This window comes from Neophocaena asiaeorientalis, unplaced genomic scaffold (assembly GCF_003031525.2).
Source record: "Neophocaena asiaeorientalis asiaeorientalis breed wild unplaced genomic scaffold, Neophocaena_asiaeorientalis_V1.1 scaffold132, whole genome shotgun sequence".
In the NCBI taxonomy this organism is placed as follows: Eukaryota; Metazoa; Chordata; class Mammalia; order Artiodactyla; family Phocoenidae; genus Neophocaena; species Neophocaena asiaeorientalis.
In genome coordinates, this window is record NW_020173393.1 from 3,256,060 (window position 1) to 3,269,208 (window position 13,149).

General features: G+C 55.9%; 1 protein-coding gene across 1 annotated transcript in view; it reads right to left on the reverse strand.

Annotated features, from left to right (window-relative positions):
• Positions 1 to 4,302: 4,302 nt before the first annotated feature.
• The window catches only part of MYBL2 (MYB proto-oncogene like 2), a 36,364-nt gene continuing 27,517 nt past the window's right edge, over positions 4,303 to 13,149 (reverse strand). Inside the window, exons 10-15 of the mRNA XM_024746808.1 lie at positions 11,737 to 11,876; positions 10,164 to 10,263; positions 8,265 to 8,378; positions 6,895 to 6,999; positions 5,419 to 5,565; positions 4,303 to 4,838 (exon numbers count right to left, since the gene is read on the reverse strand). Coding sequence (XP_024602576.1) covers positions 4,710 to 4,838; positions 5,419 to 5,565; positions 6,895 to 6,999; positions 8,265 to 8,378; positions 10,164 to 10,263; positions 11,737 to 11,876 — 735 coding nt within the window. The 3' untranslated portion in view covers positions 4,303 to 4,709. The remainder of the gene's footprint in view (positions 4,839 to 5,418; positions 5,566 to 6,894; positions 7,000 to 8,264; positions 8,379 to 10,163; positions 10,264 to 11,736; positions 11,877 to 13,149) is intronic.

The following is a 13,149-nucleotide window of genomic DNA, read 5'->3' on the forward strand; positions in this document are numbered from 1 at the left end:
TTCACAGCAGCACTATCTATAATGCCAACCTGAAAACACTCTACCGTCCTTCAGGAGAAATGGGCGTAGTATGGAAACGTCCCACGATGAAACACAATACAGTCATGAGAATGAACCAACTATAACTACCCAGTCAGCACGGGTATCTTCACATAAAGTGAAATTCAGTTTACACAATGTTGTTTTGGAAAAAGCAAGATAAATTGATGGTGTTTGAATTCAGGATGGTGGTTACCCTCGGCGGGGTAGGGAGGGGGGTTCTGGGGTGCTGGTCATGGTCTACTTCTCAATCACCATACTGGTTACCTGAGTGTGTTCACTTTGTGAAAATTCATCCAGCTCATCACTTGGGATCTGTGTATTGTCCCGTATGTTGAAATTCCATGGAAAGTCCTGAGAAATTGAACCTATACCTAATGTAGATGCTTTCTCTACTGTTTCTGATTCCCTGGCTAAGAAACAGATGGTTACACGAAACAGGGCACTAAAGTGCTGGCCTTAACTGGGCTCACGTCCTGACTTGACCACGTTCTAGTAACTTCTGCTCAGAACAGTCAACTGAAACATGGACACTAACTTCTCGTTTGCAGGGTTCTTGTGGACAGAAAGAAATGAGAAAGCATTTTGTAACAATATCGTAAGAGCCCATGTTTTCTGAGCCCCAAGTGTGTGCCAGTGTTCTACTCAACCCCTTCAACAACTGGAAGGTTAAGGGTTCTCCCGTTTTATAGCCAAGAACTCCAAGGCTCAGAGCAGGAAAGAGCCAGGCTGGGATTCACATCCAGGTCTGTCTGATCCAAAGTCAGAGCTTTATCCATGGCTACCAGGAAACCCCCGGAAAGCTTGCCAGGTGTCCTGGGTAACAATCAAGACACAGGCATCGTCACAATGGCTCTGGATTCCGGAATCCTTCCTCCCACTTATTTCCAACAAAGTTCCTGGTCTCCTAAGTTCCTCCTCCACGCTGTTGGGCCCACCGTGCACTGTTCATTTCCTCAGGGTTCTTTAGCCGACACGAGCTACCTTCCTATCGGCTAGTTATTGTCACATTAATGCTGTGTAACAAACCACTCCAACATTCAGTGGCTTCAAACAACATTCTTACCATGTGTCATTTGGGGGTTGGCTAATCTAGGTCCACAAAAAAAAGCAGAAAAAAGAAAAAAGGGACACCGCCACCAGCGCCTGCAGACCTCACGTTTTTTCCCAGTGCATAACACTGACAGAATTGATGATATGCTTGACCAGAAAACACAAATTTCAACACATTTCAAAGATCTGAAGCCACAGAGACTCTGCTCCCTGAACACAGAAGAATTAAGCTAGGAATCAACACTAAAGAACCATGAAGGCTTCCCTACCCGTCTAGTCCTAGCTGCCCTAGGCTTCCCTCTTGGCCACATCACATCATGGCGGGATGAGGTATCAGTTAGCACCTACTGGGTACCAGGCCTGCTACTCAGTGAGGAGGACATCCCCCATGCCTTTCTGAAGAGCATTTGAGACTCAGGCTCTGTACCTGTCCTTGTCAGACTGTCCCGTTCATTACGTACTATAACCCAAATACCTATAGGTCAGCCCTAGTTAATAGACAAAACAGCGTCCTGACCAGCTTGAGACCACTGGTCTGTACCAGTGAAAAGTTTGATTTTCAACTCATATCGAAACTCAGCTTTAGCTGCTCTCAAACACATCCAGCCAAGGGTGGAAACATAAAATCTATCTTAGAGGGGGTTAAATCACTGTCATTACTGCATCAGAGCCTTGGTGATCTCTGGAAACAGCTGGAACATAGAAAAGACTCTCACTGGGGTCTGCTGAAAAAGTGGCTCATTCAAGCAATCACACCCCCAAGCTCATCCTGGCCTATCGGCTACCTGTCCTGAGAGCCCGATTTCCCCACCAACCAGCTTTCCTATTGCTTTTGATATTACAAGGGGGAAACTTTTTTCTCTGGGTAAAGCATCACTATCTTCGCAACTGCTGTCCAACAACGGACCTGGCTGGCAAGTAAGAGCCACCTCTCCCCTTCAGTGGACGAGTTCAAGCAAAGGCAAGACAACTGCTTGATGATGGATGCTGAAGAAGGGGACTGAAAATCAGAAAAATGCTTCAAAGACCTACCAAGCACTTCAAGAAACTTCTATGGCTCACTTTACCTGCTGCTGCAAACACACCAATGGCCACCAGGTGGCGATAGAGTTGCACCATCCTTGCAAAGGCTTTAACAGCCCAGTTTTTCGGCAAGTACCCCAAACCTAATTGAAACAAAACATAAACTCAAAATAGGAAAAAAAATAGGAACTCCATACGATCCATCACTCTCACTGCTGGGCATTTAGATTGGCACCTCGGCTCCTTGCTGGCTGTTTCCCTCTTGCTTGTCACTCTGGCCTGGAAAACACCGGGCTCCAGATCAGCTGGGATAGTCAAGTTCCCCAGGCTGCAGGCCCCGCTGGAGCACTGTGGCCCCCAGTCTCATGGTCAAACCACAAGCGGGGCCCTCAGCACCCTTGCGGTGGCACCCAATCCACCCTTCCCAAGTGGGCTCTTCCCTCCCTGTCCACACGGTGGACAGACCTTCTCTCAAACCTACCTCTTAGCAGACAGCCCAGCCCCCATGCTATATTGCTCGTCTGCTGGTTTTTTTTCGGAGCCCCTGTTGCCTCTGGCATGTTATATATAGATCTGACTGCCCTCTCTAGAGTCTAAGCTCCAGAAGAGTACGGTTGTTTGGGGGTGGAGTCGGGTGGGGTATTTTTCTTTTTTTTTTTTGCTCTCGTATCCTCAACACCAGAAAGAACCATGCCTCATCCGAAGCTAGGGGAGGGAGGCAGTGGTTGGTGGGACCCTGGATGCGTGTTTATTTCAGGCACAAAGCAGAGAACAGCCCCAGGGCAAGCTAACAGGTCTGCAGTGACTGCAGCCACCTTGCTTGGGGGACAGGTAAGAGCCTCAGGGTAAAGCCCCAGTGGGTGGGGAGGACAGTGGGGAGGGCGTTGCTGGGCAGACGCCCCTGGCAGGTTGCAGGCCAGTCCACTGTGAATCACCCCCAGGAGCTTATGATGACCCCGGGGGGTGGGGAATCCCAAGTGGTCCCCAGGCACGGGTGTTCCACACAGTATGACCTCCTAGAGACAAAGGTACCCCCCCTGCCCCCACCCTCACTGCAGGGCAGGTCGCCCATCAATGCCAACAGCCCTGTGGGGAGCAGTCAGTGACAGCGCCTGGGTAACCAGGGTAAGGGATTTGGAGATGGGCAGAGGGGCGTCCGGGCCAAGAAATCAGCAATGCACAGGGGCGTGAAGCTGGCATGGCCCAGCCATGGGATTGGCTGGAGTGCAGAGCTCAGCCACGTGGGCAGGAGGCAGGTGGGAAGGGTAGAGGCCCATCACGGGTCTCAAACGGGGACCAGGACGCAGCCAGGCTCAAACCAGGCTTGGCTATGTGTGACCGATGGGGGCTGCCTGGGGAGGGCTGTCAATGCTGAGTCACAGAATCCTGTGTGCAGCCGACAGGACAGGGCTGTGTCGGAGTAAGGCAGACTTGAACCCTGGCATCCTAACTCCCAGTCCTCTCTTTAGAGGCTGGGGACCCCAGGCAAGAGGACCTGCCCCCAGGTCTCCCTTGGGAACCAGAGGCACTGAAGCAGGGTGTGGATACCGGGCTGCCCAGACAGAAGCCATCCTGCGGTGAACTGAGACCGCAGCCCCCGGGGATGGTCACATGCCCTGTCCGATGGACCCCACTGCTGAAAACATCACTCCCTGATTTAGACCCCTCTAAATCTGACACACGCCCCTCCTCTCTTCAGTCCCCAGGGACTCTTCCCAGCCACCAGTCAAGTGCCACAGTCTGTGTACTGGGCCATGACCAGGGTCCAGAGCCCAGGCTGGAACTGCTGCCTTGGCCTTGGGAAGTTAGGGCCACCGTGGCCAGAAGGTTCTGCCCAGCTGCCGGTCACTCCTTGTTTACCAGCCTGATCTGGGGGTGGGGCTCATCACAGGTCACTTCAGCCAACCACCACCCACGGCAAGGGCCAACCACTGCCCCACCCCTTCCCCAAGTCCTCAGAGCTTTGAGAAACACCCACTGGGTACAGAGAAAACTGCCTCCAGCACATTGGGTCCCTGGGGGCAACAGAGTCCAGAGACCCAGGCCTGGGCTGTGCAGACAAGGTTGCACTCCGAGGATGAGGGCCCCGGTCCCCGCATCCCTCAGGGCCCTAAGCACTGTCACCAAGGGAAGCACTGTCACCAGGGAAGCGCGAGCAGGATCCGGGAGGAAGGTGGCGTCCAGAGCACAGGAGAAAAACAACTTTTATTCTTTCAAGAAAATGTAACAACTGGTTGAAGGAAGAAGCATGCTGGCCACACCCCTGTCCTAAGCAGGGGTCTGAGATGAGGCCAGGTCTGACCAGGGCTTGGGAGAAGATAACGGGGCTCCCTGTGGCACTGGGGGGAGGGCTGGGCCAGCTCAGAGGTGGGACTTTGTTCTGTTAGCACCAGGAATCGCCCGCAGCTGCAGCCGGACTCGGAGACAGGACAGTGGGTGGCCCTGCTCTGTCTCCACCTGAGCAGTCTGGGGAGGGGCCGGCGGCAGAAGGCTCCCTGCAGGCGGTCATCTTTGTGTGATTCTCAAATTCACAGCCTAGACTTGGCCCCCCAGCCCCCTGTAAACATGAGAATGGGCTCGTGACTGCCAAGCCCCTAAGACAAGATGAGGGTCCGAGATGTGTGGCTGGGCTTCAGGCAGCCCAGGAGCTGCCGGGCTTTCTCCTGCATGAAGAGCTGGTCCCTGGTCCCCCCGCAGGCCACCATCTTCCAGGCACTGGTCATCTGGGAGGAGGCAAAAGGGTGACCATCCAGGCGGGGGCAGCGTGCTCCCAGGGAAGCCTGGCGACTCTGGTGGGGAGGGGTGGGGACATTTCTATGACGCTCCCTCCCCGCCAGAAGCCACAAGTCTTTCTGTGCTCACTGCACCTTCCCGGTGGACCTGGGGAAGTCACTCCCATCTCTGGGAGTCCTCAGATGTAGAGCAAGGAGGCTGGACCAGGACACAAGCCCCCCCAGCCCCACCCCTACTACGCGGCACCAGCCTCCGCATGAGGAAAAGCTAGAGCCACGCAGGCTGGTGAGGAGCAGAGAGGGGTTGACCTGTGCAGATGGTGAGAGGAGCAGGCCGGGCACCCCTGCCTTCAAGGACAGAAGTCACAGAGACAGTGTCTTAATTACGAGTGAGGCCACATCATGAAGGGGGCGCTTAGTGGAGGGCGTGCTCTCTAGTACACAGATTCCCTGAGGGAGTGACGTCTGGACAGAGATGTGAAGCCTAGGTTAATCAGGAAGAGGCAAAGCCTGTGCAAAGGCCCTGAGGTGTGAAGCGCACAGAGCAAGGGTCCGAGGAGGATGCACTCACCGGGGCAGGAGTTAGAAAGTGGCCTCGGGGCTTCTGGGCCGCCGGCTTCTCGGGCTTGGCCTGCAGGAAGCCCTCGTTGAGCAGCCTGCTGTCCTCTCTGCTGCCCGACGGGGTGAGGCCAGAGGAGCCTGGTGGGACGTTGGTTGGCTGAAACCAAAACCAAATCGAAGGCTCAACGTTTTGCCATGAGCTCTTTGTGGGAAGGAGAAAACAAAACAGGCACATTCCAGCACCACCACCTCTGTTGGGATCTCGGACGGGATATTCCTTCTCTAAGCCTCAGTTTCCTCTTCCAGATGGGAGTTCATTTAAAGATTCAGTAGGAAAACTGCTGTAAAGTACCTGTTTCAGAGCCTGGCACCTAGTAAACGCCCAATAATGCTGGTGCCTTTCTACATGAATCTGGTTCCTCCCCGTCCCAGGTGGAGACGAAGATGCTCCAGCTTCTCCTGGGGCCAGAAACACCCACAGAGGTGCCGGCGTCGACTAGAACTCACTGGGAGCTGCACAATGCACCCCAGGACTCCCGGACAGGCCTTTACCCTCCTAACAGCCTACTGGGCTCAGTGCCCTCATTACAGGCAAGAACCTGAGGCTCAGGGACCTAAGAGATGCCAGAGACCAGGGACCGGTGTCAGGACTCACCCTAGGCCCCGCACTCCACCTCCTCTGCTCTTAACCACTTGCCCTAACTTTTTCTCTTTCTGCTAATTATTTTACTTGCCCAAGGCGATGCTGGCTGGTCTGCCTGGCGGGCACTAAGTCCCCAGACTGGCGGGGATGCCTGGCCAAAGGAGGTTTGTGTGCACGGGCTATGAGAGCAGCAGGCGCACCTGCAGGATCTGGTCAGGCAGTGCTGTCTCATGAGCTCTGCCACGGCCCCCACTGTCTGCTGTCAGCGGAAGACGGGCTCACCCCACTGTCTGCTGCCAGCGGAAGACGGGCTCACCCCACTGTCTGCTGCAAGGGATCACTAGCATGGCATGGTTTCTGGGGCCCAGGCTCTGTGTAGGCAGCAGCCCCCTTGCTGGAGGTTGGCCTGGGAACTGGGAAGCACCCATGCCAGAGCTGAGGTGCCCCAATCCCCTGGCTATGCCCTGAGGCACGTCACCAACCCTCTCCCGGGTCACCCTCGGGAGCAGAACGCAAGGGAAGGCGCTGGGGACTCAGAAACCACGGCTGTCAAACGGGTTCTAGCAAAGCAACTCTTGCCAAATAAACCTTTCTGTGAAAGACACAAGCAGGGCTGTCTGGACTGAAGCCAGGGGGGTGGTGCCCAGCTGCCCCCTCCCCGCTGAGCCCGGCACGTGGAAGCCCAGCCCGAGAATCACCGGACTCCACCTCCAGGGTCCTCTCCAGGCTAAAGGGCTCAAGAGGCGAAGGCCCCCAGGGAGACTCCATCCCCCCAGCCTCCTGCAGCTCGGGTGGGGAGTAGCAGGTGGCCTCACAGGATGGCTTCTCTCCCAGACCCCTTACCAAAGGCAGAGCCTTGGGCAGCGTGGACATCATCAGCTTCATGTCCTCATCCACAATGTCAAGGGCCAGGGACTTGCGGACTTTCTTGATGGGGCTTCGCCGCAGCTGGGGGAGGAGGAGGTGCTTAGGGCAGGCGCTTGGATTCCCCTGGGTCACCACCAGCGCCTGACGATGACTGCCCCAGCTGCCCTGGTCACAGAACCAGGCCCTGGTGCAGGGGAGTCCTCGAGCATGCCTGGCTGGCGAGGATTTTCTGGGGCGGGGTGGGGAGGGGGGACCGGGACACTTTGGCCCTGCTGCAGACTCTGCCCACAGAGCAGACTGCCCGGCCAGATGCTCAGTGTTGGTACTGAGGACACCAACGCCACCCTCCACCCAACCTCATCCCCAAAGGGACCAAGCGCAGCCCCTGAGACTCTACTGCACGAAACGCTCCCCTAAACAGCCAAGTTACAGCTAAAACACCTACCTGCCGGTGAGTGACATGGAGATGTGGGACCCCACAGGACACAGGCGTTAAAGGAATGCTCAGCCCCACCCCCGCACTTCCTATAAGCAGGCCAGGGGTCAGCTCCAATGCCAGGGAGGGGCTCTGAGACTAGTACTCACCCCCCAACCCAGCACTGTGCCCCAAACAAACAGGTGCCACCGCGGCTCAGAACCACCTTCGGACACAGAGAGGCCACGGAGGGTCCCGGCCATGCTCTACGTACACGCCCAGGGGCCCAGCCCAGTGGGTCCCTCCCAGCCTGGCCACCCACGTTCCCACCCACCCTCCACCCCGGCACACTCCCATCTTCCCTGCTCCCCAGGAGAGCACCTGGGAAGAAAGGGGCACAAAGACAGAGGGGACATGGAGCCACCTGCTGTTGGGAAACCCCACATGCCAGGCGGCAGGAGAGCTTGCCCAGTACGGCCCGGCCCTGCCCAGAGCAGCTCCCCACCTCACCGGAGCCCACTGTCCCCCACCTGCTCATGCAGCCAGGATACCTGGCTGGCTCCATACCAAGGATTTCCCTTGAGATCCTCTTTGTGCCCTTTCTGCCCCCGTAACACCGTATGTATCGAGTCACTAGGGTGTTTGCCGTTTCCACCCACTGCACTCCTGGAGGGAGCGACCACTCTGGGTCTTGCTCACTGTTCTGACGGCCCCCCCCAGCCCAGAGCCCGCTTCAGAGGGGTCCAAACAGTGCTGAATAACTAAGGTACCAGTTCAAAGGGGAAGAGGGAAGGGTCCCAGGCACCAAGGCCTTACGTTGGTTGGTTTCACGGACAACCACTCTGCAGGAACAAAGGGCCGGGGCCACAGTTCCACTTACCCTGGTGCCTTATGTCTCCCAGACCCGCTCCCCACTCCGCCAGCCACTCACCCCAGCCTTCCTCTTCTGCTTCTCGGGCCTCACTTCGTCCTCAATGATGAGCTCAATGCCGGCCTCGGAGCGCAGCACCTCCTTCAAGTCCTCCTCCAGGTGCGGGGTCTGGGGCTACAGGCAGGGATGTGAGTGAGGCCCTGTACCCAGGCCATAGAACACAGGCAGAGCCTGCTCACGGGAGCAGCGGGGCAGACCCAGGCAACACAGGGAGGAGGCCCAGTGCCGGGACACTGGCCTCACACACAGCATCCATGGCCACTAACTTTCCTGCCTGGGACACTGGCCTCTGCTCACTGAGAGCCGCACAGGCCCGGAGTGTCCTCACTTGACCACAGCCAACCTCACACAACCCTGGGAAATAGCTGTCTACCTCTTCCACGAGGTAGAAACGGAGGCTCAGAGAGGGTGAGACCTCAGCCCAAGGCCACACAGCTGTGAGGTAAGAACCTGGATGCGCTCAAAACCCTAACTCCTTAACCCCTCGGTCCCACAGTAACAGAGACGTTGATTCCATTTCCCTTTCTCAGGCCTGGGGGCTCAGGCGGCAGAGACCAGGGGAGGGAGAGAGCTACTGAGCAGCAGGTGTAGGGTACAGTAACACCCGAGAAGTCACTCTAAAAGCCCCATGTGGGCTTCCCTGGCGGCGCAGTGGTTAAGAATCCGCCTGCCAATGCAGGGGACACGGGTTCGAGCCCTGGTCCGGGAAGATCCCACATGCCGCAGAGCAACTAAGCCCAGGCGCCACAACTACTAAGCATGCGAGCCACAACTACTGAGCCCGTGTGCCGCAACTACTTAAGTTCATGCGCCTAGAACCCGCGCTCCACAACAAGAGAAGCCACCGCAATGAGAAGCCCGTCCACAGCAACGAACAGTAGCTCCCGCTCGCCGCAACTAGAGAAAGTCCGCGTGCAGCCACGAAGACCCAACGCAGCCAAAAATAAATAAATTAATAAATTAATTTTAAAAAATAAAATAAAAGCCCCCATGTACTTGAACTATCGCTACCAAGGGCAGATTCACCCTCCAGCCGTGCCTGGAGAACACACAGATCTCTTAGTATCCGGGAGTCGAACCCCACTCAGACAGGAAAGGGCAGTGCTGACTGGGGCCTGGCCTGGGGCCTGTGCAACTCCACCAGCTGCATCCCAGCATGGGGAGACCACGGCTCCACCACCCAGACCCCACGTGGTGAGCACGGAGGGGAGCTCGCTGCAGGCTTTGTCCACAGGAAATGCTTCTCCACAACCTGCCTTTCTCCCACCTTCAGCTGGTTTCTAAGACACAGCCTATTTCGGAAAACCCGGGGTGCCAGCTCTCTCTTTTGCCCTTGGGGAAAGCAGGACCGTCCCACGAACCGGGAAAAGTCAGGGGAGAAAGGCTGTTCTCACACTGCTGGGGAAGCACGCCAGGAGGTGTCTCCTCACTGGCGAGCCATCTCCAGCCCACCCCTGAGTGCTTTCCCGTGTTTTGCAAAGGACGGGCAGTTGGTCAAAAGGCTTCGGTTTGAGGAGCAATTCGCCACTTTCCTGAACCAGCCCCAGCGCCCGAGCAGGTCCTTCTCTGTCCCAACTCCTACCCATGTTCCGCTGGGCATGGCCATGTGCTGGGTACTTAGTCATTTATGCACTTACATGCTGAATGCCAGCTTCCACCACCCCAAACTCCCAGCTTCACCAGGACGTCACCGTGGCTCCAGCACCCAGCACCGCCTGGCACGTGGCAGCTGCTCAAGAGAGGTCTGATGAACTGGCAACTCCACCCCGGGGGCCCCATTTGTAAAACTAGGGTATCTGCAACTTCTCAAGGCTGCTGGGAGAATCTAATGAGATCTCAGAGGGACGGGGCCCTGTGAACCGTAAATGGCTGGAGGACCAGCCCGGCCGTACCACGTACCAGGGGCTTTAGTGGTCCGTACTTCTCCAGGGCGTTCTTGAATGGGGTCGGTGTGTGAGGAGTGCTGTCCCTGGAGTACTTCTGATCTGGGGTTACAAACCTGCCGGGGACAGAGGAGGCGGCTTCACGACGGGGCTGGAGGCAGACACCAGCTGCTCTGCTGCAGGCTGCCCGTGAGTCCCACGCCGCCCTCCACCAGACCTCTGCCTCTGCAGCAGGGAGGCCACCCCTGGACACAGTCTCTTCCCATCACACTTGCCCACACACCCACCTCCCCACCCCCGAAGGGAGCTACGGGGGCTGAGAGGAAGGGCTATCCTCAGAAACGGCAAAGAGTCTGAGAGGGTCCAGCACACCCGAAAGGCTGGAAGAACGACTGAGAAGGCTGCTGTCACTAGGATTCTCCATAAAACAAGGCTGGCCTGTGGCCACACTGCAGAACCAGCGAGAGAAGGGGGAGGCGAGGAGGGTGGGGATCCAGGAAGACCGCATCCCTCTCCAACCTCTCTCCAGAGAAGCAGCGACTCCTTTTGTGGTTCCAGCTGTCTGTTTAAGAACTTCAAGTCCAGGATTTTGGCTTGAATAGAGAATCATTTCTCATGAAACGTATCTAAGAATCAATTCTTTTTCTTGCTTCCAGCATATGTTTAAGAGCTTAGATTTGAAGTCCAGGATTTCGGCTTGAAAGGAGAATCATTTCTCATGAAGCCTATTTATGTTAAACGTTAGATCAACTCTTGAGAGACTGACTTCTGACCAAGCGATTCATACATCTTTTCTGAAATTACATATCATTACAAGAACTAAAACTCCTGAACTGATTCCTGAATTACAACTTAACTGCTGAAACATAAATAGCAATGCTTCTTCCCGGCACATGTAACAAGCAGAAGACCAGTTAAGCAACTCTCTCTACCTGGAATTCAAGAGTCACGATGACACAAGGGAGGAAACTTATTGTGAAAGCACCTCCATAGAAGCAGGTAAGCAACCTGTATAGGCTGAAGGTGAAACGCCGTGCTTCATACACACGGGAGGTGGGGCACGGCCGTCCCTCCTGACTAAGCACCAGAGAGACGAGAGAACCGGGGGCCCTTCTGTCCTTCACGGAGGGCTACTCAAACACAGTGGATCTGCACTTGAAACTTATAAAGGATGCAGAGATTAAATTTTTCGTGGCAGTGTGGACTCTCTCCATTTCTGAGATTAGAAAACCATCAAGGTAAAAAATAAAAAACGGGGAATTCCCTAGTGGTCCAGTGGTTAGAATTCCGCGTGCTTTCACTGCCGAGGGCGCAGGTTCAATCCCTGGTCAGGGAACTAAGATTCCTCAAGCCATGCAGCGCGGCCAAAAAAAAGAAAAAAAAAAAAAGAAAGAATTAGAACAGAGGTGAAGCAGCAGACTACGCTGACGGAAGTGAAGAGGTGTGGCGACCAGGAGGAGGCGGCCTTCCTGTAACAGAGTCTCAGGCGGTTTTCCAAGGGGTCCCTCCCCCAGAGACCCTCCGCCAGGCCGGCCACTGCTTGGGGAGGGGCAGGCCCAGCACAGGTGGGGCGGGGGCACAGCACTCACGCAGCGTGTTTCTGGTGCAGGGGCGTCTTATCCCGGTGCAGTGGCGTGGTGACCACCACCTTCTGGCTGCACACGGGGGTGGACGTCAGCGAGGGGCCCTCCAGCTCTAGTGTGTCCTGTTTGTTCCAGAAGTTCAGAAACTGCCAGGAAGACAAAGGAAACAAGACAAGGTGATGACCTCAGAGCCCACCGGCAGGCGCCAGAGAGCAGAGGCCAGGACAGATGGGCAGGGACCCACTGAGCAGGTCCATGTAGACCCCAGGCTGGGCATCACCCAATCCTCGCTTTGCCAGGATGATGGGAGGTCCATCTCCCACCCCCACGTGCTGCTGACGGTGTACTTAAGGCAAAGGAAGCTGACCGAGAGCAGCTCCTTTTCAGAAAAGAAAGTAGCTCTTAAACGAACTGCGACAGACGGGTCGGTGATGATGGAGATGGTGACATCAACACTTAGACACACCCTCTCACACCAGAGCCGAGCACTGCACACTGAGAATTTCACATAGTTTTCACAGATCCTCTGAAATGTAAAGATTACGATCCCCCTTTACAGATAAGGGAGGTTTGGATTCTTGCGCTGAGTGCTAGAGGTAGAGGCGGGACTCAAACCCAGATCTGAAGCACCACCCTCTCCCCTCTGCCCTGAAGGTGCCCTTGGCAGCTCAGGGCCACCTGCAGCCCTCAGGCCCACTGCCCTCTGCAGGGTCCCTGGGCAGGGCAGCTGCACCCCGTCACCCTGGGCTGCTCTCTGGGCAGCTCCAGCCCTGCTGTCTTCCTTCTTCAGCCAGCAGCCCTCACGGGGGGCCTGCTATGGGCTAAACTGTGTTCTCCCCAAATTCACATGTTTACACCGTAACTCCCAGTACCTCAGACTGTGATTGTATTTGGAGATGGGCCTTTAAAGAGGTGATTATGGTAAAATGAGGCCACATGGGTGGGCCCTGATCCAATAAGACTGGTGTCTTTAGAAGAAGTTTACAAAAGAAGAAGAGATTATAAGAGAAAAGAGATTAGGACACAGACACTGAAGGAAGACCACCTGAAGACACAGAGAGGAGATTACCACCTAGAAGCCAGAGACCTCAGAGGAAACCAATCCTGCTCACACCCTCTCGGACTTCTAGACTCCAAAACTAAGAAAATGAGTCCGTTGTTCCAGTCCCCCTGTGTGCAGTTCTTTGTCACGGCAGCCCCAGTGAACTAACACAGGGCACCTTGCAGAACCACCAGACATCCCGATACAAAGGCCTGGCCTCAGTCCCTCTACAGCAGAGAGGGTGGCCTCTGGAAACATGCCACCACTGGGCCTCATTCTCTCACGTCCCCACAGGAGGGAGGAGACCCTTGAGACCCAAAGCCTCTGCCCCCCCTCTTGCCCCACCCCTCCAGTCCATCCCCCACCCACAGCCCCCA